At 42.1% G+C, this 26469-nt stretch overlaps 2 protein-coding genes across 3 annotated transcripts; both read right to left on the bottom strand.

Moving 5' to 3' along the window:
* Positions 1-304: 304 nt before the first annotated feature.
* On the bottom strand, positions 305-9935 carry LOC113152628 (casein kinase I). Its single transcript, XM_026345991.1, has 11 exons — positions 9720-9935; positions 7054-7144; positions 6719-6829; positions 6201-6349; positions 5159-5387; positions 3353-3523; positions 3038-3186; positions 2680-2875; positions 2426-2565; positions 1553-1620; positions 305-1468 (listed from the first exon to the last, which is right to left on the bottom strand). Exons 2-10 carry the CDS (start codon positions 7127-7129, stop codon positions 1588-1590), a joined length of 1254 nt encoding a protein of 417 aa, XP_026201776.1. The 5' UTR covers positions 7130-7144; positions 9720-9935; the 3' UTR covers positions 305-1468; positions 1553-1587.
* A 1258-nt stretch (positions 9936-11193) lies between these two features.
* Positions 11194-26025, bottom strand: LOC113152362 (trinucleotide repeat-containing gene 6B protein-like). Of its 2 annotated transcripts, XM_026345573.2 has the most exons (21): positions 25731-26025; positions 24323-24410; positions 23985-24006; positions 22638-23066; positions 19430-22255; positions 19059-19211; positions 18718-18908; positions 18547-18609; positions 18228-18386; positions 17887-18024; positions 16952-17152; positions 16642-16764; positions 16335-16545; positions 15865-16017; positions 15590-15757; positions 15078-15224; positions 14820-14912; positions 14371-14583; positions 14112-14182; positions 13312-13451; positions 11194-13208 (listed from the first exon to the last, which is right to left on the bottom strand). In XM_026345573.2, exons 2-21 carry the CDS (start codon positions 24377-24379, stop codon positions 12635-12637), a joined length of 6132 nt encoding a protein of 2043 aa, XP_026201358.1. In that variant the 5' UTR covers positions 24380-24410; positions 25731-26025; the 3' UTR covers positions 11194-12634. The 2 variants fall into 2 exon arrangements, with proteins under 2 accessions (XP_026201358.1, XP_026201367.1); XM_026345582.2 differs by lacking the exon at positions 16952-17152.
* Between the last annotated feature and the right edge of the window lie 444 nt (positions 26026-26469).

Below are 26469 nucleotides of genomic sequence, written 5' to 3'. Positions count from 1 at the left end.
TTATTGAAAGCCCTGTGTGTTATGAGCCAGACAGAGCTTTATAGAATAACAGAAAAACAAAGGGACACGTGACAAAACATCAAAGAACAAGGTTTTTCTAATAAGTTAAGGAAGATGATAGTGAACAAAAATAAGAACAAGGGAAAGTTGTTTCTTAAAAGTAGTTTGACACACAAGAGAGAATAAAGATAATCTGTATGCTAATGATGACAAAATTAGTTTTGTGTTCTTAGCAGGGATTCACTGTACCACTCACACACTCACACACACACAAAATGTTGGATGACCCAGCTGGCAGAGCAACAGTAGCTCATCCCTTTATTTAGTACTTTAAATTATGAATGCAGCCCCTAATTTTATCATTAGTATGCATTTTTCAACTTTACACCTTAAAACCACCACATTTTGGCTTTACATTAAAATAAAAAATATATTTACAGTGGAGTAAACATTTAAAAAATAATAATTGATGCCCCATTACCCTATCAGAGCCTGCCCACTCCCGTATGACTTCCATTAACAAAAGGAATAAAAAAGGTAACATTAAGAACTATCATAAAAATTGCAGCCACTGTTTGCCAAAACGGGCAGCTATGGTCTATGGTCAAATACACTGAGAATTTCCTGAGGAGCTTCCCTCAAGACCTGGAGTGTGTCTTTGCAATATCTATGTTTATTCTTCACCTTACCCACTTACATTAAAAATCAGAGAAAACACGCAAGTCAAAACAGGCAAAATAAGGAGCGGTGGATGAATTTTCAGGGACTGAAAAATCCTCACAACTTGGACGAAGGGCCAAGCGAGCACCAAATGCTACTTCACCAGAAACATTACTCTACAACAGCTAAAATGTCACATACTGATGCTTTTCAAAGTCACCTTTCTTTTTGTCCTCTACCTCCTCACCTACCTCTCTCCCATTATTCATCTTTTAGCCGTTAGGTCTCTTAAAAATAAGTCGGAACAAACTCTAATTTAACATGTCCTCAAAAAAGATAAGAGATGACATTCACTGAAAACTTGTTTTTGCTGCATTAAAACTGAAAGATAATCTTAACTAAGCCTATCATCAATAACAAGGTTGGTATCTGACAAGAAACATGCAAAACATGTCCCTGATGGTTTTTTGCTTCTTTGAGGCCAACAGCTCTTCACATTTGTCAAACAGAAGGTATTGGGGGAATGTTCTGAAAAGAAGGGGAGCAGATATGAGCGCACATGAAGTAAGAAGGATGTACTACTGTCATTCATTTGCTTTTTGTATTGTGGTGGTGGTAGTGCTCCAGGGTTCAGCACAGACGATTCAACAGAGTGTTTTTTGAATGTTGGATAGTGTCACGTATTTCCTGGTTCCTTTAAAGATTTACAGTCTTGTTCCAGAGTTTTTGTCCATTGGCAAACATCTTTTCATAAGACAAGGTAAAAATAAAGGAAAATAAATTGGAACAATGAATTTATCTTGCAGCCCTGCAAAGACAAGACAAACCTTAGTCACTAGAGAAAGCAATGAACTGATGAGCATCTGAATAAATAAGTGCATCGGGAACTAACCTGTCAGTTTCATGTGCATGCAGAGCCAAATAATTCTACTTCCCCATGTGCTCAAATGGCACGCTGACCTGCAAAAGAAACAGAGTTAAGACTTAAGACAAAGAATTAGTCTCATACATGTTCCATAGAGAATTATTACAGCATGCTTTAGAGGTAACATCACAAAAATCAATATACAGAGAGAACCAGTTTCTGGGAAACTGACTTCAACATCACAGTGCTGTATGTAGCCAAAGATTCTAGTCTATTTGAGGAGATATAACTCTATAACACCTATGAAAAAAATCAGAGAGGACTTCATGTCCTAGTTCCAAAAAATATGAAAACAGAGTGAGATGTCTATTTATCGTTAGCCGATGTTTGTGATGATTATTTCCAGAATCTCCCACTTCAAATGTTCATTGTCAATTATTAAGTCCAACTTTCAGTTCTAAATCTGCAGTTTAAGTGTTTAAAGCAAACAGCTGTTGTACTCTTTCCTCAGAAAAGCTGAGTTAATTCCGTGGTTATTTTTGAAGTTACCTTGTGTCATTTGTATTTGTTTGTCTTTTATTGTGGAAGAATTCCTGTTATTTAACCACCAAGTGTTTACACTAAGCAAGTGGGTGGAAGAAGGGCTGGGTAATAGTTCACTACTACAAAATAATGTGAATCACAATAGATATTTTACATGAACACCACATTAGGTCTAGCTGCAACTGAATACTGCACTCACCCTGATGCAGTTTTTGCTGTAATGACTGTTACATCCAGTCACAAGTTAGTCTTTGTCGAACCTGTGTTTTCTTTAACTAAAAACACACACAGTACTATTTTTTCCAGCATTTATAGCATGTGTCACCTGGCTGACCAAAAGGAGCTGTGAATAATCACCTGTGATGTGGAAATTCTGGATTGGTCGTGACGGGCTGTGAGGTCAGAGGATGATACGTTGGCAGGGGCACCACGATGGAGCCGCATGCTCACCTTCCTTTCCCTCTCTGCACGGGAAATTGCACGTGGCGACGTGTTCCCTGAAATTATGCATAACATTTATCAGTGACTACTTTGATGCCGATGTTTAAGGAACACAGAATGAGTCTTAGAGTGCTGGGGTTTTGGACTTTAGAATTTAGCACAAAACTCACCAGACTGCTGGACCCTTGAGGCTGGGTTAGAGATGGCCTGCTCTGGCCCATTCCTGACTCTGTTAGGAGCTCCAGGATTGGGACCTGGAGGGAGGCCTCGTGATGCAGATCCCCTGGGGGCAACTCCAAGCCGCTCATCCCTCTCATCTCCTGTTCTCCTCTCCCGATCCCCATCCTCAGCTGTCCGACTGGCACCCTGACAGGCGAGATAAACCACATTAAAGTTGTTCCATCAAAATAAAAAGCTTTCACTTATCTGTACAATATTTAAAGTGGTTTTAAAGTGAGTTTCTTGAGTTCTTTGATATTGTAGATTCACTGCCAGATCGACTGTTACAAAGAGCTAATGTATACTTACAAATTTAAGCATGTTCCAGTCGAAAACATAATCATAGGAGAAGCCCTGTCGGTGAAAAAGATTTCTGAAGAGCTGTCGTAGGTAGGAGTAGTCTGGCTTGTCATCAAAACGTAGTGAGCGGCAAAAATTCAGGTATGTGGAGAACTCAGCTGTAGGAGAATAAATAAGAGAAACAATAAAAAAAAAAGGACATCAATATGTACACAAAATACTAAAAATCCTAGGCACAAAATCACTGAGTTTGTGAGTTGGTATCAAATCCAAATCATGAACAGACAATATTGCAGCTGTTGAGAAATTCTGAGTCCCACTTACATGGATATCCTTTGCAAAGGACTTCAATAGGTGTAGACATTTTCTTCTCACTGATTCGCTCATACTTCTGTCTCTTGGTTGCAGCCTTGAGACCCTGCCAGGGGAGGGATCCCAGGTTGAAGTACATGAGGACATAGCCCAGAGACTCCAGGTCATCACGTCTGGACTGCTCTGTGGACAGATGCATGAGAGTGTGTACAAGAGAAAGAAAAACCTGAGTGATGTCTGCTTAGTGGTAGGGTTAAAGACCACTTCCCCATTTACAGTTCTTCAACATGCGTCTTTAAGGAACTATAATAAATCATAGTCACATAAGAGTGGCCTGTATCAATACAAATGATTGCAATAGGTCTATTAAATAGCAATTACTGAATTCTTAATTGGATTGTAGTGATCTTGTTAAAAAAATAAATAAAAAAAAATTAGAGGCTGATTTCAGTATCCTGATAACGTCACTAAACATGGAGTTATGAAACCTGTGAAGCCTGTTAATCAAACAACACTTGAAAGTGCAGTTTACTAAGAGCAAACAAAGCCACTTCCTAAAAACTGTTTGCATAAGTTGTTTAAAATGTAATAATGGTGCAGATATCACAACACTTACTACCCAGTAACACTGGTTGGTTAAGAGTCTTAGCAATCCTGAAAACATGAAACTACATTATCTACTACTTATTATCTTACTTATTTTAAATGTAAAGTAAGAATAAATACTACAGCAGAGGTCTGTATGTTGTATCACAGTTTGAGTAAATGCCCCAAACTTGTCTGCACACCATCCTTCACTCCTGTTTGTGCCTAAGTTATTACTCCCCAAAGGTCAGTATTATAAACTCAAAATCAAAAATAATATGTCGAGGCTCCGACTCTTCACAGTACACTGCAATGAGTGTGCTTCAATGGACAGGCATATGAATACACTGCAATATCCGTTTTCCATTTCAGACTGTACTTTTTACCCCCCACCCCCTTACGTTTTCTTCCTGCACATCCTCTGTTCAATCTGATAGTGCGTGTATAAACAAAAACACTGCTACAGAGAGGCAGCACATCCAAAATCAAACAGTGGATGGTGGAGAGGGGACCGGTAGTCAATAAAAAGCAGTTTATGAACTAGAGAGCTACAACTGGTGTCTTTCTTGCTGAAAAACGGTTAAGCCCTAGTAAATAATACAAGTTTAAAAAAGGGGAAAAAAAGACCATCACTATGTTCTAACACAGACATGGTGGGAAAAGCTGGTAGATAGTTCAGAGTATTACACTTCCAAGGCTATCTGTATCACATTTAAGAAGTGTTTAGAGGCAGCAGTCAAAGTGGAGTAAGGGTGGGACCATAAAGGAGCTGACTAGGACTGCCTATCACCCCAGCCACACTATTATGAATGCTCTTATCTATACAAACAAACATGGCCAATACCATAGAGTGAAGCAGCTTACTGCTTGTTCTACTAATTGTTACTTGTCACCAACATATGTCATTTTATCTTTCCACTTTAATGCACTGTTATGTTGGGAAAGAGACAAAAAAGACTAGACTCACACTTTCAGACACCAAACCTCTCCACCAAGCAGTAATACACAAAATGTACACAAACATGAATCACAACAACTCTAGGACGTTCTAGAAAACTTCATCATACACAAAACTGCCTGTGAGGACAAGAAGTCAAGTACTAAAGTACTTTATGTACTCAATGAGGCTCTAATCCAATGTTCTGAAAAACAAATACCTAATCTAGAATCAGTTTGTGATACAACACACTACGCCTTATATAAAGTTTGACTGTATGCTCCATGTGTACTTACCAATTCCCAGATGCGTGTTGATGGAGGCGTAGCGTGCTGTGCCAGTCAGGTTCTTGTTCTCCCTGTAAGGGATGTGCTGGTGTGTGCGGGCATCACGGTACTTTTTAGCCAGGCCAAAGTCTATGATGTAAACCAGGTTACCCTTCTTGCCAAGCCCCATTAGGAAGTTGTCAGGCTTCACATCCCGATGGATGAAATTCTTGGAGTGGATGTACTCAATACGACTAATCTGAAAAGAACAGTTGAGACAAAATGGGGCAAAACTGTCAAGTTTCACAGCATAACTGGGCTTTAATGCTACCAAGGGCAAATCGCTAGGCTCTGGCTAAGCTGTAGTTTTGGGTCCGTGTTGTGCGAGAATGTTTATTTGCATGCTATGCTATGACTGGATGATTGTTTCCGACACCGCCTGACACACAAACACTGGGTTTCTATTGACAATGACTGGCTCCTGTTGCTGTGCCAGTGATTTGTTGTTGGCAGTGAGAACATCCCATTAAAATATGTATATAAAAATAAAAATATACAACGCCATTTACACAGGTAACACCAGAGAGTGTAATGGTGAAATAAATGCATAGGTTTACGGTCACATCATCACATTTAACATGCAGGTCAGCACTTTGCTTACTACTAGGTTGCAGTTGAACTCATTACACCAATACTTTGAGTCATACAGGGCAAGAGAGGACAAAGCAGAAATAAATACAGGACACAGGAAGGTAACGGCCTGAACTTATAAGAACAAAAGGTGAGATGAGTTGTGCATGAGCGAGCAATCCATGAAAATACATATCTAGGCCAGCACAGTTGAGGTAGATGCCAGAATTATAAAGTATGCACAAGAGTAGCAGAAACCTCTAATCTTTAAAGAAGCCTCAGGGGAGTCAGGTTATGCATGACCTAGCAGGATCATAAATATGATGTCTCTGTATTCTGCTCATGAATACAACAGTTCCACATGGTGGGATCTTAACTGAGGGAACTGTGCAACTGCCCTAAATCTAATGACTCTGACTTTACGTGAGGATGTGTGTCGTACCATCTGGTCGGCCAAAAGCAGGACAGTCTTTAGGCTGAACTTCCGGGAGCAGAAGTTGAATAGGTCCTCAAGACTGGGACCCAGCAGTTCCATCACCATCACGTTGTAGTCTCCCTCTGCACCACACCACTTTATTGATGGAATTCCCACTGGAACACACACACCATATAATTTATTCCAATAGTCAATGGAGGCATACCTATAATTAATATTGGACACATAGGAAATTTAGAATGATTTACAGTCACCTTTTAAACTAGTGGATTTTACCCGATATTATAATTCCACAGAAACATGTTTATTCATATATAGACTGACTAAACATGAATTCACAGTAAGTCGCTAAAAGCTGACTGTCTTTCATCTTTCAGACATGTTTATTGTTTGCTGAATTGACTGTTCATATTTCCTGCAGGCTTAAGTATGGAATTAACATCTCTAATCCAGGGACACAAAATTTGAGAAGGAATGTGCTGAAAAATCTTGCCAACCATGTCAAAGCTGCCTTCACTGCTTACCTCCTCCTTGCATCATCTTGTAAAACTTGCTTTCAATGTGCAGCTGTGGGTGTTTGGTCTTCACACATTCGAGTTTGATGGCTACCTCCTCACCAGTTGCAATGTTGGCACCTGAAGAGACACACGCAAAATCACAAACACATCTGTAAGAGCTGTGGCAACTGCACTAGTACCAGGCCAATAATGGTGGACTATAAAGGGAAAAATCACTGCCGGCGTCCAGATAAAGACAAATAATAGTGAAGTATGAAAACATACTATAATGTTGAAATAACCTTTCTTAATGGAAAATTGGGTATGGCATCTAGAATCAAAAAGGGTTCATTTACACTTACCGAGATAAATGTCTCCAAAAGAACCACTCCCTATCTTTCGCCCGAGCCGGTACTTGTTTCCCACTCTCAGCTCCATGATTGCAGGTTGTCACTGTTGCAAACAGACAACACAGATATGGTTAGAAGAAGAAGGACATATGACACCAGCTTGTCTGTGCTGTGCTTCAATTATCTCACCACTATCTCTGAAACACTGAAGGATAAGATACTTTATAACGCAACTGAACATAACAGAGGAATATTTCTTTGACATTCCTGAGTGGTAGAATGAGAACCAGTCAGCTGCTCACATGACGATCATCAATGGCAGACATACTGAACTGACCACATGCTTGTGTGAGAATGTGACCTAAGCAGAGGCTAGATGATCAGCAAACAGCTGTCTGGCTTCCAGAAACAAGATTAGATTTGTAGAGTAGCTTAAAGGGGGAGGTGGTTGTACTGAGATCAGCAAAAACAGGGAAGGGTAAACAGAAATGCCAGTTGGCACTTTGAAGAGGAGTGGACCAAAATCAAATGTTCCATCAGCATTAGGACTTGGAAATGAAGTGAATATGGAGCTGGAGCAGGATCATAATTTATTTAGTACTCCCTCCACCATGCCACATTGTGCAGCCAGTGCAAGAAGCGGGACTAAGCTCCCCACTGTTCTTCACTAGCACCACCAATGGAGGGAAGGCATGAGCAGCCGCGGAGCGCTGGCTGGTTTTATCTGTGTCAAAGCCCTTCGACAATTCTGTGCAATGAACTTCAGAAAGCAAAGTGTTGCAGAGGACGCATCAGTGCAGAGCATCATTTATCAAATAGATTTGTTTCCTCACCATCAATTTGGCAACATTTTGTAAACACACTGTGCCCTTTAGAGCAACAGTAGACCCTTACTCCAACTGTGACACTGTTGTTTTATCTTCAAACAACACTTCCAGTCAGACAGAGTTATAAAATAAGTTCATGTCTCGATTCAGCAGGAAAATACTCTATATCAAATAGGCTATATGATCTTAGCTGATTGAAGAGTGACCTCAACTCACACCCCCTGAAGAAAACATTAAGTAGTCACATGTCAAAGCAAAGCATTCTCAGACAAGCTCAAGCAAGCAGAACAGTCACCGGTTTTGCAGAAGTGCTTCTGCGTGTTCAGTCTACTTCCTTTATCACAATATAAATTATCTTTGTTACTTTGCTTGATTGTAAGCACTAGGAATAAAACAGACCTGCAGACACCTGCTATTCTAAAACTACGTAAACAGCTATGATATCTGACAAACTATCATCTTTGCCTTATTAAAGGATTCAAACTTAAAGAGCTTGAAATGCTCTGTTCTCATTTTGAGAAAAAACATGAACCGATCCAACAAACTGTAAGATGTAAGCCTGTCGCAGTAGATGTGATGGCGGCAGATGGATTTAGGTTAATAAAGTTCATTACACCAAGGGGACATCTCATGTGCTGCAACCAGGGACCTGTTTAGGAACAACTTGTACAGTAAATACCATTGATTTATTACTTGCTAAAACCACAATGACGCACAATGTTTCAATGTATGTTTAAGATTACGCCCATATGGTTTTCATTTGCATATCCTCCTTCTCCTCATCCTTAAAAGGTTCAGCAAGGGGGAATCATTGCAGAGACATGAATAGGGAAACCTTTGCTGCAATGTGAAAAATGCATTAGGTGATGTTTCAAAGATGGGCCTGTGATGTGGAGCAAGTGGAATTAGCCCATTTGCTATCATGGTAGTAATAGTTGGCTGGTACAGGACAGTCGGCTGGTTAAGATGCTACAGAGAATGACTGCTGGTTAGGGGGGAGTTTTAGTGGTGATGGTGGAGACAGAATGTCCCAAGGAGGTGGTGTACTGTTGTTAAACTATCTATATACTGCACATCTATATATAGTGTTGACAGGTAATCAATCAGACACTTGTTTAGAAAATACCCTAGATGGAAAAGATAAAATAAGTCCTCCAGAAAAAGGCAGAAAAACAAGTGTGAGATCCAGAGTCAGGAGATTTCCCAATCAGATGAAAAACACAGCGACGCCTCTCACACTCAGGCAGCTGTCACTCCACAGGCAACTCGTGTGTACAGACACTAAATACGTGCACCGACCCACCACAGCCTGCACACGGTAGAAAATCACACATTTTATAACGAGTAACGACAGATTTTAGTTCACAGACGTGTTTGATGGTTTGATTTGAAGAGAAGCTTTTGATTAACGACACACGAACAACGTTATTTGCTACGGTTCGAATTCACGGAAACAGCTGACGGGACTTTAAAACGATTAAAACACACATTTCCATCAAACTACAGACGGTAAAGTGACGTTAGTCAAACACAAAGTGCAGGAATTAAGTGTTAGCAGCTAATACTGACGTTAAGCTAGTAGAGATCCGCTCCCGAACCGTCACAACCTACTGCACCACGGACATTTTCCAAATTAAACAATGATTAAAACATGTCGTTATATCACACTTGGCTCTTTTTGTGTCATACTTACAACCGCACCCATGTATGTGCTGGAACAGCCCGTGTAGACAGTCATCTACTACTTACCCCCTCCCCCTCTCCTGTAAGCCGTGAATACGAGTCTCTGATTCGGCCGAATCAGGCCCCTTTTCCCCCATGGTTTCCCCGGTTCCCGGACCCACCACTCACCCGATATTGGGTTCGTCCGAGAGCTGCTTCGGTGGAGGTTCTGATCCGATGGTTGTCAGTCGGACAAGTGGCTGGGCAGAGGAGGATGGGAGCGGATTCTGGCGGCTCTCATACCCCCAGCTCTCAGTCCTGTCGTCGGCTGCGCTCCCTGTTGATAGTCCCTGAGAAGCTCCAGCAGCAGCGGCCGTTCTCCGCTCTGTCTCCCCCTCTCGTTACTTAACAACGCGCCCGTTCACAACGTCAATGATGTCATCCCCGGGATGTCATTAAAGAAGAACGTCACACCTAAGCCCTCCTTCCTCTGTGATTTAACCATTCATTAATTAAAAAGAGAAATCCGCATGTTACAGGCGCACTGTGAAGCTGGAAGGAAAATAAATAGACACCATTGAAATAATAAAAATGAAGTAAAACAGAAACGACAAAGCAAAGGTTCTATTCTGTCTTTAAACAGTCAATAATACAATAAAAATGTGTCTCGGTAAATGTTGAACATTGTCACATCTGTAGCTCCCTGAGTTAGTGTTTGTGTTTGTGTTAGTCAGCTGTCTGCTGTATTTCTTTTTAGAACAAATGCTACACAAATAAATGAGTAAATTATTTGATCACTGTCTCCAAAATCATGCAAATATTAATAGTTAAAATTACACTTATGTAGCTTCATACTAATAGATGAGGCCCTGCCCCAGAGAAACTCTCTGCATGTCCCTAATAGAACAAATTTGTTTGCTGTATGTGTCACCTCTGTTATGTATTATTCAGTTCTATATTATTTAAGTGAAAGGGGACAAAGTCCATAAAAAGCTAGTCTGAAGACAATGCAGGTCCCAACCTTCCAAATTATTCACGTTAAATGGATGCTGCTCTCATTTTAAGCCAAAAATCCCTTTGACTTGCAACTCAACAGGCAAACGAGAGGTAATAAAAGGTAAAAACATTCCCCTCTAAAATGTAGTGGAGTACAATAAACTTCAGACATCTGGGATTAACACTAATTAGTCACAATATGTTAGGAAATCCTTTAAATTGAGGGTCTCCTCTCCTGGACATAACTAGTGGAGTATAATGATAATGTTCCTATGGGCAGTGGCCACTTAACATAATGACAACACAGCTGCATCAGAGAAGTTCCTGTTAGTGATTTCATACAGTAAGCAGTGGCTTACTGCTCGGTGACGTGGGCGTTGAATAGGATTGGTTTGTGGAAGGTAATGAGAGGGTGACAGATGGGCAGCAGGCTTATTTCTCTGTCTATGAAGAGTCCTTAAACCTTCCACTAATGTTGTTTATTTGTCATATTCACCACTATAGCATGGACACGCTGTGTGAAATAACCAGAGAGCTCAACAGAGGAACAGAAAAAGGGAAGTTTGAAAACACAGCTGTTTGGTCTTTTAGTCCAGTATCCTGAATTGACACATGTACACACACAAACAAACAAACAAAACAAAACACAAAGGACCACAAGCACACATGTAGAAGCCAATACTTTCATCTTTATTAATCTTGTTCTCATTTGTTTAAATAAATTTTTCCTTTGTAAAATCTCAAAACGAAAACACTGAACAGGAGTGTTAAAGCCTGTCTTAATTTAAAACGAATACACAACAACAGAACATTTAAAAACGTACTGTAACTCTTACTCTGCATCTGTAAACAACCTGCCCCCCCTCCCCCCACTCCACACAGTTTGATAAGATTTGGCATGTCCATTTTCTCAACGCATATGCCTTCAGCTCTTTGTGCCATTAAAATGTTCTTTTTTTATTATTGCAGGTCATACAATAAAAAAGACAAGTCTGCTTAAAAAAAAAACTTCAAATGAGAGAGAAAAAGCATTAGTGCCAATATTTTTAACACACAGTCAGCAGTACATTGAATGCACTCAAACATTTTGTATAGACCTTCTGTATAGTAAGCAGCCTTGCCCACATTATGACAGGCAGTTAACATGCACACACACATTATCCTTACAATCTCACACTCACACACACGACAACTGTGGTGGTTTAAATCCACTTACTTGGTCTCAGTCTCACTCATACTCACGTCCGTATAGTGTGTATGATACCGCACACAGTATCGACACATGAAGAAATGCAATGTAGCCTCAAACTGCCAGCAATTTAACATTTATCACTGCAACAGTAACAAACATGTTCAAGAGAGAATAACAGAGAAAAGAGTGCGTGAGATACAACAGTAGGAGGTCAGCATTTTGAAAACAGAACAATGACATATTTCAATATTTTCACTGTTCAAAAATTAAAATCATACATACAAACAAACAGAAAAAATAAACTTAACATACACAGTAAGTTACAGTTCTGTTGTCGATCAGAGCTGTTTGCATGTATTTGAATTCCGTCTTTAACGCGACGTGAATACAAACTGCACTTAAACCTCACATCATGTAGTAGTTTTAAGTTCTCTTATGAAGGTAAGATGAAAATAATGCTGTTTACAGTGCCCATCTGTCTGAAGGCTTGTCTGTATTTGGTGTGTGCACGTGTATGTAAATCTGTTGAAAAGTCCCCTCTTTACTAAGCAAATTTCGATCCAGTCAAGTCTCTCAGACCAACTGACTTTCATTCTTTTTCAGGTTTCAAGTCTAAGCAGTTGAAATCTTCATCTGTGGAAAAAAAGGCTGTACACATCTAACAGTCCCTGCATTTGTTTATATAATAGCTTAAGTCTGGCCACAAGAATGTGTGTAAGCATGTCTCACATTTCTGCTTTATGTGTGCACATTATTATGCATACCATCTATATGTATGCACATGTGTGTAAATGTGTAGTACATTTATATGCATACCATGTAAATGTGTTTGTGTGTGCTATAGTAAGTACAAATGTATCCCAGTGTATGTTGTATCAGTGTGTCCAAACCTACACGTACAAATGGAGGACGTTCATCAGATGGAATCAGCTCCTCCTCCCAGCAGGTCGCCAGGCAACAATGCGGCAGGACTGTCCATTTGGTGCCTTTCCTCCATTTGTGGTGCCCCCCACGGGCTGCTGCTGGGGTATCCAGCGGTCATACCACCCCAGAGCCCAGACCTCCCAGACTCTACTCCCCCGACACCTCCTACTTCCCCTGACCCATTGGTGCTCCACTGGGAAAATATCCCCAGCCCGGCTCCTTGAGCTGAAGAGGTCTCTGAAGAACTGCCTGTACCATCAAGGCTCTGCCAGCCAGAGCTGGAGGACCTCACACTGCCTAGAACTGCTGCTCCACTTTCCCCTGCTCCACCACCATTTCCTCCTCCACCTGAAGTTGTGCCCGCTGCTGCACGCTCACTCCGTGGGGAGTTTCCCCCGGTATTGGCCACAGCTGTGCCTGTTCCAGATGAACCCTGCGTCCCACTGGTTGTGGCTCCTCCTGAGCTGGCCCCCTCTGCCCCTCCAGCCTGGCAATGTGCAAAATAGCGAGCAACTTCTTCCTCACTCACAAACTCTGCCAAAATTGTGGTGTTGCCCAGAACACACCTAAGAGGTAGTTATAAGACAAGCATATTCAGATCAACATGATTCAGCATGTTATTATACAACATTCAATATAAGATTCGTGTAAGATTATAGGTTCACCCACATGTGCAGAGCACCCTGGGCCTTGGCAGCTTCCTGCCGGCTGCTGTAGCGAATCACAGCACTGCCCTGGTTCAGGCTGAGGTGAAAAGTCAGCAGGGGCCCATGCTGCATGCAGATAGTCCTAAGTGTACAGCCATCGATCTACAGGGAAGAAGAATAAAGGTTAAGTGTGAAGTGTGTGTAAAATCTTGGAAATTATAATCTGAATCTTATCATGAAAATCTAAGAGATTATACAAAAATGGTTTTGTTAATAAAGAACCTTGCATTAATAAATAAGGTAGTGAGACTACACTGTGGCTTTTTCAGTATGTAATGCTGTCACAGCTAGGTCATCTTTGGTGGCGGGTAAAAAAGAATTAGGGTAAACAAATTTTAACAAGACTTAACATTAGACATTTTCATTTATATGCTTCTATCAGAGCAATGTCATGTGAGCATCATTTCTACAAACGCTAACTGATTAAATGACTCATGCAACTTCACAATCCAATTATAGCAGGGTCACACATCATTCCATCTAATTTACATAAGACAGGCTAAAGGGGAATACAGATGAATGTGCACAGTGAGCAGACTGACCAGTGTGTCTGGGAAACTGTTACACTATATAGCTATGATGAATTCTGCTGTAATGAAAAATGTACATTTATTTTATTCCACACTGCTTGTACAGTATACTCCCATACAGCTCTACTATTATTACAAAATACCTCTATTTATTACAAATCCCCGAAACTCTCCATTTAGTGTCCTCTCAGTTTCAATCTCTTGCAATCTGCCTCTTTTTCTCAGTAGTTACCTGAGGGGTCAGGTTGCTAAGCAGCAACCAGCAGCTGCCTCTGGAGGAAACACCATCGCTCCAAGCTGAGCCTACAAAGATAAAAGGAAAGAAAACAAGGATAGAGGGACGTTATAGTTACTGACAAAAACAAAGACTACAACTGTAGTCATGAGTCATCATACCACCGTCAGGAAGATTATCCACTATACTGTAAAGAGTTAAGTCATGAGCTGACAAACGGTTATGAAATAATAAAATATTTTTCCCGTAACAGTACCTGGCCCAAATCTTGACTCTTGATTTACCCCACCCCCACCCCAGTTTCGAGCCAACCGTGGTCCGCTACCCCAAGGGGAGGGCGAGGCCTGTTTCTGATTTGTTAAACCAGGAGGGGGGCGTGGCAGCTGTGAGCTGTTGCGATTGGTCTTCCACAACTTGTTTTGTCCGATGGGCTCTGGAGGCCAGCTGGGCTTGTACTCAGAGTACTTTCCTGAGGAGGAAATGGGGAAGTGGTAGAAAGAGGGGGGAAAACGAGTTATGACAAACACGCCACAAAATGGGAGCAGAGAGAGCACAGTTCAGCAAACCAGGAAAATACAGTGCAAACACAATTATGGTAACAGAAAGCTGAGCTAATAAGGTGAAACATTCAAAAGTCTAAAACAACAACAAAAAAGAAAGATTATTATTCAATTTAAGCTCAAATATGGAACAATCAAAACATACCTGTACTGTGTGCATTGCTGAGGGAGCTGTCTGAGGCACTGTAGGGCCAGGCACCAGGTGAAGGCAGCGAGGTGTTGTGGGATGGGTTTGGCCCTACAAAGCATTACAAGGTTATCTTAAAGTAACACATGTTCCAATAAATGTGATAGTGTAACTACAGTACAACTGGAGTGCACATGGAGGAACACTGACAAACCTTTGACCTAAGACGTATTGGCAAAAAAATAGCACTGGAACAAAAAATACTTTTTCATATACCTATGTTGTCTCGCAGCAACTGGTGGTCAGAGTCGTTGAGACTTGGGGGTCCTGGGGAACCAAGAACACTTCCAGGGGTCATGTATGGGTCAGACTCTGGGTCCCCACTACTCTGGATTCCCTTCCAGGGAACACCAGGCTGGAACTCTGTCATTGGACAAAAAGAGTTTCTTTACTCACTGAAATGACATATCATCATCCTTAGTGTTGTTTTCAAATCAAATCAAATCTTATAGCTGTGTCTACTTTGTTGTGGTTTTGTTTAATTGGGGTAAATCTGACTGACTTTGTTTCCCCTTGTTTTAACCTGCATTCTGGCCATAAAAGGAAAAATAAATGTCATAAATCTCATAAATAAATTTTTTTTCTTAATTGAAACTCCTGTCTAATAATCCTAATTGTTGTAAATTTGATCCTGAATTTAAATGACATTTTATATTGTCTGTTCCCTCTCTGATACCAACTGATACTAACTGCTTGGTTAAATACCAAGCAGAGAAAGACAAACATACCTGGAGGCCAGCTGGATGTGGCAGGTTTGTTGCCCATTTTACTACCAGGTGTTCGGTGCCAGCTGTCTGCAGGGCCTTGAGGGGGAATTCCTAAACCATCACCACCCAGCATTTCATACTGGGAGTAAGGGGACCCTCCTCTCACCTTTATACCACCCGATAAAGGGCCTTAGAAATGGCACACAAGACAAAAATATGGTCAAACAAACCTATATGCATACATTTCAAATTTTGCTTTTCCAAAAAATAATGTTATGAACTATCAGTGAATCTACCATTCTTGTGAAGGGTTGTGTCCGGAGGAGAGGGGGCTGGGGAGTGTCCCTCCATCATCCATTTGAAGCGGGACTGCTGTCCACCTGTGTCTTTCATCCCTCCCATCATTGGACCAAGCTCCAGTCCTGACAGATTACTACCTGAGGCAAGCCCTGGAAAAAGAAACAGCACAAAGTTCTGAAGGTTAGGGGCTGTAAAATGCAGGTTGCAAAGGTAACATTCCTGTGTTTACTCAAATAAGACAGATAAAAGTGAATGGTTCTTACTGTCTAACTTAGACAAACACATAGACCAGGGGACGGGACATTGATAATCTAGTATTGCAGGTGGGCATAGCTGTGATGTTAGATAGATGTTGTTAACATAGGGTACAACTTGGTCTTCAGCATCTGTCTCTGTTGGTTTGTTTACTTTCTGTTCCCTAACACAGGATTTTACAATACTATTTTGACAGCACAACCAGACTCACCCGAGTACATGCCTTGTGTTTTGGCATGAAGTTCTGATAAAGGGCCCCCCATTCCAGGATGTGAAAGGGGGTCTACCATGGGCTGTTTGGACAAGCCTCCTCCCAAGTGAGAGGGGGACAGTTTGGAGCCCCCCCCTCCTGTCGCTGCTCCTCCATGTCCACCCTGCTGATGCTGTCTTTGCTGCTGCAGAATCGCCATAATCCTTGTCAGCTGATAAACACAAGATTGTCATTCATGAACGACTGCTCTACCAATTGACCCACAGCTGCTCCATAAGTATAAAGTACAGAATATGACCATGCACACCTGCTGATGGTCTTGCTGCTGCCTGAGAGGCTGAGGCTGAGGGAACTTCCTCTGATTCTGCAGAAGCTGCTGCTGTTGTTGTTGTTGTTGTTGCTGTTGTTGTTGTAGCAGGAGCTGACAAGCCTGCGAGGTGATGGGCAGGAAAGGGCAGAGATGAAGGTGAACCAAGCATATATTACGGGTAGGATTGTTATAATTCACCAGGTATTTTCAAATATTCCAATGCAGAAATACACAAATGCGGACGCAATGAAATATTTATTTTGAAGTGATAATCACTCTAACAACAATCTAACATTAAGGAACATACCAGGTGGAACTGCTGCACGTGGGGGTAAATGTTGCTGAGCATTGCTAGCTGCTGTGGGGAAATGTGAGGAGGAAACACTCCTCCACCAACACCACCAACCCCTCCGACACTTCCAACACCACCGACACCTCCTACTCCTCCGACCACTCCACCCACACCGCCACCAGGAGACGGCATCTGCTTCAGCATAGGACCCGGCACCTGCACATCATAGGGACACACCATTCAACGAGCTCCATCCAACCAAATCATTTTTATTATTTTAACTGATTTTGACTGTCTAAGATTAAAGAATCCTGCACACTGTTCAGTCTTATTGGAGATAAAGGTACATAAAATTGCTTGGTATTGCCTGGTATTTGTAAGATATATTACTCTTGTTGAAATATACATTTCAATGCATATGTTCTTGTAATATCTTATCTATTTCTATTTCTTTGTTTACAATTACTTTTTTACTGCTACATTGTGGCATTTGTAACTGGAATGTAAAACAAATCTTATCCCATGTTCCTAGATGGCCCTATACTGATATGAATATATTTCTATAATGACACTTACCATGAACTTACCATGTATGATTACAATTTTAAGACCTATAACTGAGGAGCCTATTGAACCATTTTGTATGCACACTGGAAAGTGTTGCTGGCCATGAGGTGATCAGATACATAATTCCGCTCAACAGCTAGCAAGCCCAACAAACAATTAGCTTGAGTCTACTAACCAGAATGTGATGTCATTATAGGTTTACTACATGTCATATCAAATTTCCCCCAGTAATTAACTATGTGCAGCATCTGCATTATTATGGGCTATATTCAGTTAGTACTGAAAATGGCAGTGAATTCAACATCAGCAGACTCAGGAGATCCTCCATCCTTAAATGCAACATCCCACATAAATAATGATATTAGAGAAAGAGAACAACAGACCTGCGCAGACAGGAACTGATGAGGCACTTGAGCACGTAACCCCTGGGAAGTGTTCATTGGATGTACGCCAGGTTGATGCATCCCTCGGGGCTGTGGCATCCCCCCACCACTACCAACAAACACTCCATGGCCACCCACCTGGAGTACAATGGAAACCAAATAATAATAGCACCGCGTTCGTGGTGAATATTTTTCATCTCATTGTTATTTGGCCCATCTCACTAATGTCCTCATTTCAGCACCATTCAAACTTAACTCAGTTTAATTTTGTAGTGCACATTGACACAAATGTAGGAATGGAAAATGATTATTACTAATTAAAACAATAAATTGACCCATACCTTGTCACCATAGGGTCCCATGTCAACAGGACCCATGTCTTTGGAACTAGCCATACGGTAACCTCCTCCACCTCTTCCTCCTCTTCGCAGGTCTCCATTATAGTCAGTCATTCCTCTTTTGTCTCCTTCCATCTTTTTGTCAACACTTGGGTCATCACCCTAAACAACAGAAAACTAATTTTGTCACCTGTTTTCATAATTTCTAATTTCTAATTAGAGTTGATTTTGATTAAAAACTTGAGGAAGCATGATGAATCATAAAAGAGCAATATGAAAGTTAAGATAATAAGAGTCTTTCTTTCAATGAACAATATCTTACCAGAAGACCCATGTTTGAAAACTGGCGTGACACTGGGTTCATCCAGCTGTCCCCTCCTCCACCCTTTAGACCAAAAATTATTAGAAATTATTCTCAGACAAAAAGAAAAGTGACAAAATTTCAAATGTTAGTCAGATAAAATATCAAGAGACCATGTGGACTTTTCCCTACTTTGATGTTGCCTCTTTTTCCTCCATGGCTCTGACCCCAGCCTCCAGAATTGAAGGACGAGCCGCTTCCCTGGGAACCAGTGCTGTTCCAGATGTCTCCACCACCATCATCTTCTTCATCCCAACTGGGGTGACGGGAAGCTGCAACAGAGCTCTCCCCCTTCCCACCCCAGCTATCCATCGACTTGTTGCCTGTAGCAGAAACAAAGTAATATTCAAACTGAGAGACATGTAACGTTGTAATGTTGCTGGATTTAAAACTCTCAATGTTGTGTCAAAATTACAGTTTTCTCAACAACTCACATAATGTAATCTTTTGAAATATGTTCATTTTAGCCTTACCAGGTTTTCCAGGCTTGGGTGAAGGGTTCCCCCAACTAGATGCTTTGCTGGGTTCTTCTGGATCACCCCAACCAGTTGCTGCATCTGATGCCTGGCTCCAAGCAGCTGTACCATTATCTACAGATTGTGCACCTCCTCCCCACATACCTGCACCTGTGGATATTATATATTGTATAATAACATTTTCAGCAAATATTTCCTAATATATAGAATAAAAAATGAACATTTTGAATGCAACATTGCTACAAATCAGACTGATTGGAGAATTACAAATCTTAGTAGAGTACTGCCAGCATTTCAAATGTTGTTGCCAAATCTGCTTTGGTTGTTATAAATGTACGTTTATTTGTAATAATGCCATTTCCGCTTACCCACTGCAGAATTGCCAAGATTTGTGTCCCTGCTCTGCTGCATCCCCTGCTGCCTTCTAGGTGGCTGTTGCTGCATGGATGGTGGTGGGGCCTGTTGACTGGGGATTTGGCTGGGTGCAGCACTGTTCTTGTCCCACAAGTTGACGTTCTTGCTGTTATAGCGGGTTGGGTCTCCCCAGGCTGAAGTGCCATCGTCTATTTCCATTTTACGACTAATGGACTGAGGGGATGGTTCTTCCCAGCCACTGGGTTCCAGGGAGTCTCCTCCACCCCCAGAGATTTGAGGGATTGGGCCGGTCCAGCCCGAACTTTGGTTCTGGTTCTTGGATGGGGGGCCTCCACCTCCAACATTGGACCGGCTGTTCCACCCTCCTTGTATGGGACCTCCTGGGGGCAGCTGGCCCTGTGATTGGTGCTGCTGTTGATTTGGGGCTTTCATTGGTGCCACTTGGCTGTTTGGTATCTGTGCTGCTGCTGCTGCTGCGTGGGGCTTGGCACTCCTCCAGTCTTTGTGGGACTGGCCTCCACCCACATCTCCTCCTCCCCATCCTCCTCGCTGAGATCCCCCCTCATCCAAATTACCCCAGGAAGATCCCTCATCAGAGTTGCTTCCACCTCTGCTTCGCCCATCTCCCCACCCTGCTCCAGGTCCAGACTCTCTCTGTCCCCAGTTTCCTCCCCAACTACTTCCATCCCCTCTTTCAGTCCCCTTCCATCCCCCTGTCCCTTTATCCTCTGGACCATCTGCCCAACCACTACCCTGTTCTCCAATGTCTCTCCAGTTCCCTCCTCTACGATCCCCCCATTGTTGTTCTTCAGTCCCCCATCCTTTGCCCTGGTTTTCAGAAGGGAGATTTCCCCAGCCTCCACCTGGCTTACGAGAGTTGCTCTCCATATCTTCTTCTGACGTTCCTGGTTTCCTTACACTGCTACCAGGAATGTGAGGACCACAGGTAGACTGTGTAGCACCACCATCCCAGCCATCCCTCACTGCAGTAGGGCCAGAGTTCAGACTGGTTGTGTGATTGCCAGCAGATGGATCATTAACTATTGAACTGGTGTTAGATGGATATCCAGAATTGCGACTAGTGGTAGTGTTCATGTTTGCTGATGAAAATACAGAGGAAGATGAAGTGCTTCTTTCATTTTTGTTTCCTCCCCCTTTTGTGGTGTTCAGGTCCCAGGCCACATTCTGTCGAATCTGGGTCTGGCCCCAGCCCGTGTTAGACAGAACCCTCGGATCAAGGTCAGATCGATTAAGCATACTTTGTAAGGCCACTTCAGCGTTCATGGACTGATGGGAGCGATGGTGCACAGATGAGGCTTGGTCCTGTGTATGTCCATTACCACTTTCTCCCCCACCACTTCCAGCTATGGAACCTCCTCCACTAGAGGATGTAGGTCCTCCACCTCCAGTGCTTCCATCCTGCCCTTCTCCTCCTCCACCCCAATCCCCAACAAGTCCATCTCCACTTTCCATCCCTTTCTGATTGTCCCAAGCTTTTGTCATAGTTGCAAACTTTGGCGAGGCAGAGTCCTGCAAAACACTGCCACCAATACCAACACTGCCTCCACTACTGCTGCTGTTGCTGCTGCTCCCACCTCCTCCTCTTCCACTTCCTATTGCTAAGTTACTTGAACTTATACCTTCTGCTGTGCCACCATCCCAAACTCCCTGAGATACCACTGGGGTATTTGAGCCACCATCATTATCCCTGCTCCATTCTCCCTTGTCACCTTGACTTTCAAAGCCCCACACATTCCCTTCCTGCCCCTGAGCTCCAGTCCCTCTTCCACCCCATCCATCTGCCTGTTGTGCACCCACACTAAGGTCAGAGGGCACTGGAGGATTGGATTTCCACGAAGGAGTGGCGGCTAAGGAGGAAGACGAAGAGCCAGAAAGATTACAACTTTCATCTTCTTCTTCGGCACCAACAACCTCCCTCTCATCACCACCTTCTTGATTTGGTCCTGCTCCTCTTGCTCCCCCGCCCAAACCCAGCTCTGGCCCTGGGTTCCCTAAGTGCTGCTGCTGTTCTCCGCTCCTGGCTCCCACAGGTGTCTCACTGTGCTGCTGCTGAAGACCAGTTTGATTCACAGATGAAAGAGAGTGAGTGGCAACAAGGGTGGTGCTGGCAGAGAACGAGGAAGCTGAAGTAATGGATGAGTGCAGTGAAAGGCCATCGTTAGCTGAAGTCGATGTGCCACCCTGCCCCAGGGCAGGCCAGGCAGAGGGGTTCACATTGGGGTTGAAATTGGCACCAGGGACACTGCTGCTGCCACCCACAGGGTTCTCCTGTGGCCCAGGAAGATGATGGGAAACTTTGGAATTGTAAAATGCTGCTGATCCTGGCCCTACATCCCCCTGAGAGGAGGTTGAAGAGCCCCACACACTACCACTTGACTGGACACATTCATTAAGCGAGGAAGAGGAGGGAAGAGGAGAAGAATGAGGTGGGGAAGGATTGTCCGTGTTCCCTCTTCCTCCTACTGCTGCTCCTCCCTTCTGCTGGGTGTTTGTCTCACTCCATGAGGCACTACTGTTGTTGTTGTTGTTAACAGGGCAGTCCTGCTCCTGCACTCCTCCTCCAGCCCCTTCAGAACCAATTTTGGCCACACTTATGATGCTTGGCCAATCCTCCAGGTCAGTCCCATCTACAATCACCTTCCCGCAGCCCTGAGAAGAGGACTGGCTGCCAGAGCCTGCCCCCCATGTGGAATTTGCATAAGTTGAAGTAGTAGTAGAAGAAGAAGACACAGCAGCGACACACAATGAGGATGAGGAGGAGTTAGGAGGTGAAGGGGAGGATGAACCCAGGTTGGAATCTATATAGATGAAATTAAGTTCATTTAGTTGAGAATTTACTCTCTCACAATACTAACTAATCACTCTCAGATGTAGTAAATGGCAGTGTCATTACTATAGATTATTAATATTCATAGCTACTTACTGAAACATTTGACAGTGAATATAAATCATTATCATCAGGTACAACTTCACAACAACAATTTTACTTTTACACTATGTTAACTGACTAATTGTATAGTGGGGTAAAATAGTAGATTAACAGTAAAATTCACTAGGGCATTTAAAAAAATCAAGTTCCTGGACACTTGCACACAAGATCATCATCACTGATGGAAAGCAATACTCTGTGGCCTACATATTAAATGTAATCATCTTATTTGCTCTTAGACATTAACTCACCTGTTCCTCCAGCTGTGTTTGCATTGGGGCTATCAGCTCCCTGTGAGGAAAGAGGTGGGGAAGCTACCCAGCCACTGCTTCCTCCTCCACCACCTTCCCCTCCTCCCCCCAGCAGCATAGAGGACAGCGGCGGCTGGCCCCTCTTCAGTAGCACTTTATGGTCCTGCTGGCAGCGAAATCTTGGTGGAACCTCTCTGGACATGTATCGCTGTTGCTGGGAGGTCTGGTTTCCAGAGGAGGAGGAGGCGGGCTGTCCGTTGGCCACAGCAGTCCTCTGCTTTGCATTGTTCCCACCACCAGAAGGAACTTGCGCAGAAACGCCGCCTGCACCAGGACTGGGGGAAGAGGGGGCAACAGGGCCAGGACTGGGAGACACGGAGCCTGGGGTGGCTAGTGGCTGGGAAGAGGAGGGCTTGGCTGATTCTGGCACTGAGATACACAAATAAAAACAATAACTGACAGATTCAGTAAGATAAAAAAAAGATAGACAGTGACAGTGTTTACATACACTTCAGTTACCAGTTTTCTGGGGGTAAATGGCACTTAATGTGCCTCTTATTTTTGCTATGTGAGCTGAACTGTTTGCTCATAATATCAGAAATCAAAATTATATTTGTGGGGTAGTTATAGGGAAAGAATTTCACATAATATTTGTGGCTTTGAATACTAAATCACCTGAAAACTCTTTATGGGACATGTTATGAGAACGGGAGGAGCAAATCAAAGCAGATTGTAGTAAGTGGGAACACCAACCCTATGTCACTTTCAGACCATCTAAGTTTAATTTGAATGACAATGAAATCTGAATTTCTGTTAACAATTCCATAATTATCTAGTCCTATTAACTTTACTTTATATTAGAAATGGGATCTTATGTTAAATAAATGTAATTTCAAATAAATACATTTAATATATTTGTATGTGCTAATGTCTATTAATATTTACGTTTTACTAGGGTCTTAACAGTCCTAACATATTTATATGTTAGGGACTTTTTTAAATCCAACTTGTTTACGCTGACTAAACCTGAGAATAAACCTGCTCCTTTCATACGTGCTTAATGCACAAATGAAAAAGAGGGCCCAAGAGGAGTCATTTAGAAGTATTTGTTTAAGAGCTACTGTTGTTTAGTATAGCTAGATGTAAATTTTCTAAAATTAAAAGCTGAATTTGTGCCACATATATTTTAACCTAAAACTTAAATATCTTCAGTATAATTCCCCAGTCCTTCACAGTAATTTCTTTAACAAAAACTGGGTAATGCTGATTACAGCAAATTTAATAACAAGATATATTACTATATGTAATATGTGTGTGATGATGACCAAAACAAAAAACAAAACGTACCTTTGATTTTCGGTTCTGGCACCTAAAATAGAGAGAATAGAATGAGATATAATCCTTTAGTCTCACAAATGAGAAATATGCTAGAAATACACTATGAAAAATAAGGTATTGCATATTTGTTTTACAATTTCCTAATATCATAAAGTCATTTCCAAAACTCTCATATCTGCCTTAATAAAGGTAATTGTAAAAACTGCATATGAATTTTAAGATATATCTTTTCTAATTAGACAAAAATAATGCCCAGCCAACCACGTAAATTATATGGATAAAGGAATATCTCGCAGAATCTCTTTAAATTCAATACAAAGTCAGTAGCTTTTGGTGACGCTGTTTACCCTCTGAGAGGCTTCCCTTTTCTTTTTGTCGTCTTTCTTCTTTTTCTTGTCTTCCATGAACTACTATTCCCTTTCCTGATTCTCCAGTCTGTGAAAAGAAATATACACTTTAAGTATATCAAACCACACTGTAAGCAAGTTTATGCTATCCAAAAGCATGCCATTCCCACAAACATATACAGCAGACAGACTCAAAATGAATAATATGTATTTAATCACATCACTGCCAAGTATACACCTACACAGTCAATGTTGTAAGGATTGTAATGTTAACCAGGGGCAGACAGCTTGGTAGCCTAGCTTCTCACTGCATTATTCATCAACCAGCAAATGATTGCAATTCCAACCAAGAGACAACACAGGCAGCAGGCAAATAAACAAACTTCCAACTCTACATTTCTAGAAAAGTTATTAAGTTATTCTAACAACAGCAGACACTACAATGACAGTGTGATCGAGCTCTAATTCAGATGATGAGATCAGTGGAGAGTTACGAAGGACAAGCTCTGCCGACCTCACACCTGTCAAAAGTAAACATATGCAATATGCAAATACACAACCAAGCCACGTGAACCAACGGAAAGCAAACCATACTGCAGGGTACTTGGAAAACTAGGATATATGTGGGAAACTAAAGGGCTGTCAGATACCAGAGAGCTGTAAATACGGTCGGGCCCAGTGTTTCTGTTAGCTGAGCTGCACATAATTAGCACCGTGTCACACAGAGCTCATGTAAGCTAACGTCAACTGGACAACCTACGGCTTCAACTTCAACACATTACAACACATGACTACAGAAACACACCAGCTATCATTTCCCTCTGACAGTCCGTTTGTGTAACTCTAATGTATAAGAATCGCTCTGAGTAAATAAAGTAGCATCACATTTCTTATAAAGCGAGGAATGGCTGTGCAGCGATAAACGGAGCAGCTTCTTTCTAGTGAGCAACCAGCTCATGCTAGTCCACTTTAAACACGATGATCACTGTGCCGTGACCTGAAGAGACGGGGGCTGGCGACGGTAGGCTGACCCGAAGCAAGGTGCGACTAATCTAACCTGTAAATTAACAGTTGACTGAAAACCACAGGCACATTATTTAGCTAAACACATGCCCTTCGTTTTAAACAAGGCACTAATTTTACTGGTATTATTCGTAACTTTGCAGTGGGATCAAAAAACGTTGTTGCGTTGTGACGGTGAGTAGACAGATTAGCAAGTACTAAAGGTCGACAGGGCCAAATTAACGACGAACTTCAGTGGCGTTTCTTCAGAAATGCAACGCGTAGCAAGCGAAGCTAGCTAAAACTGCGAAACCCAAACGTCGTTACCCATGAATTATTAACGTTATTAATTAGCACACATTATAAAAGCTACCGAAAACGCATAAAGTCCATGTCTAATACTCACCTCGGGAATCACATAGGACATAAAGTGCTTCTGTGCAAAAATTCTTGCAGACCTACCGCTAGCAGGCTAGCGGGTAGCTAGCCTAGCGAGCTAGTTCTTCGAGGCTTTCAAGGCTAAATTGAATAAGAAATGACATCACCGAAAGGCGAAATGTTAATCGTAGAAAAAAAATGAAGAAAGGCAAGTATCCTTTTTTGCGCGACTGTAGTTCTCAGGCTGTAAACAAAACATGCATAACCCCTCGATGACTGTCAGACGCTGTATGATCGGTTAGTTTACTATCGGCCATTTTGCTTCTGTGTGGAGCTTCAGGCAGCGTATGATGTCACCGGGCTGTTGTTGATCAGGGAGGGGAGGGGGGGAGGAGGCGCGGCTCGGCCACCAGAGGGCGCCCCGTGGCTGGACACATGACGTCATGCACACGGCATTAAAATGTAGATAAAACTTTATAAAGGTCGAACTTCTATAATATATAATATTGATTTATCGCATATGTCAAATTTTGACTTTTTTTTTTCTCTTTCTAGTGGCAAACAAAAGGGCTTACATACTTTGCAGATGCAAATACATAAAAAACCCCAAATCGACTATAATTCATAATTATATATATATATATATATATGATATATATAACCTTTTTTTCTTTGCCATATTTCTTTACGTTTAATTAAACGAGGTTCTCCTAAATTATATGTTTTGAATTTACCTAGTTTTAAATAATGCAATTTGACAGACAAAA

Source organism: Anabas testudineus, chromosome 8, assembly GCF_900324465.2.
Source record: "Anabas testudineus chromosome 8, fAnaTes1.2, whole genome shotgun sequence".
Lineage (NCBI taxonomy): Eukaryota > Metazoa > Chordata > Actinopteri > Anabantiformes > Anabantidae > Anabas > Anabas testudineus.
The sequence above is the reverse complement of the archived record's forward strand: the minus strand, read 5'-3'. Positions and strand labels throughout refer to the sequence as shown.

Bases quoted from the DNA above. Each gene is read 5' to 3' on its own strand.
- LOC113152362 (XM_026345573.2), bottom strand. From the start codon at position 24,379: ATGGAAGACAAGAAAAAGAAGAAAGACGACAAAAAGAAAAGGGAAGCC. The intron at 14,913-15,077 runs GTATATGAAAAA...AATGCTTTGTAG, and splicing joins GTTGCTGCGAGACAACATAG to GGCCAAACCCATCCCACAAC. The intron at 14,584-14,819 runs GTATGTTTTGAT...TTTCCTCCTCAG, and splicing joins CAGCAATGCACACAGTACAG to GAAAGTACTCTGAGTACAAG.
- LOC113152628 (XM_026345991.1), bottom strand. From the start codon at position 7,129: ATGGAGCTGAGAGTGGGAAACAAGTACCGGCTCGGGCGAAAGATAGGG. The intron at 6,830-7,053 runs GTAAGTGTAAAT...GTGTCTCTTCAG, and splicing joins TTTTGGAGACATTTATCTCG to GTGCCAACATTGCAACTGGT. The intron at 1,621-2,425 runs GTGATTATTCAC...TTTCTTTTGCAG, and splicing joins CCAGAATTTCCACATCACAG to GTCAGCGTGCCATTTGAGCA.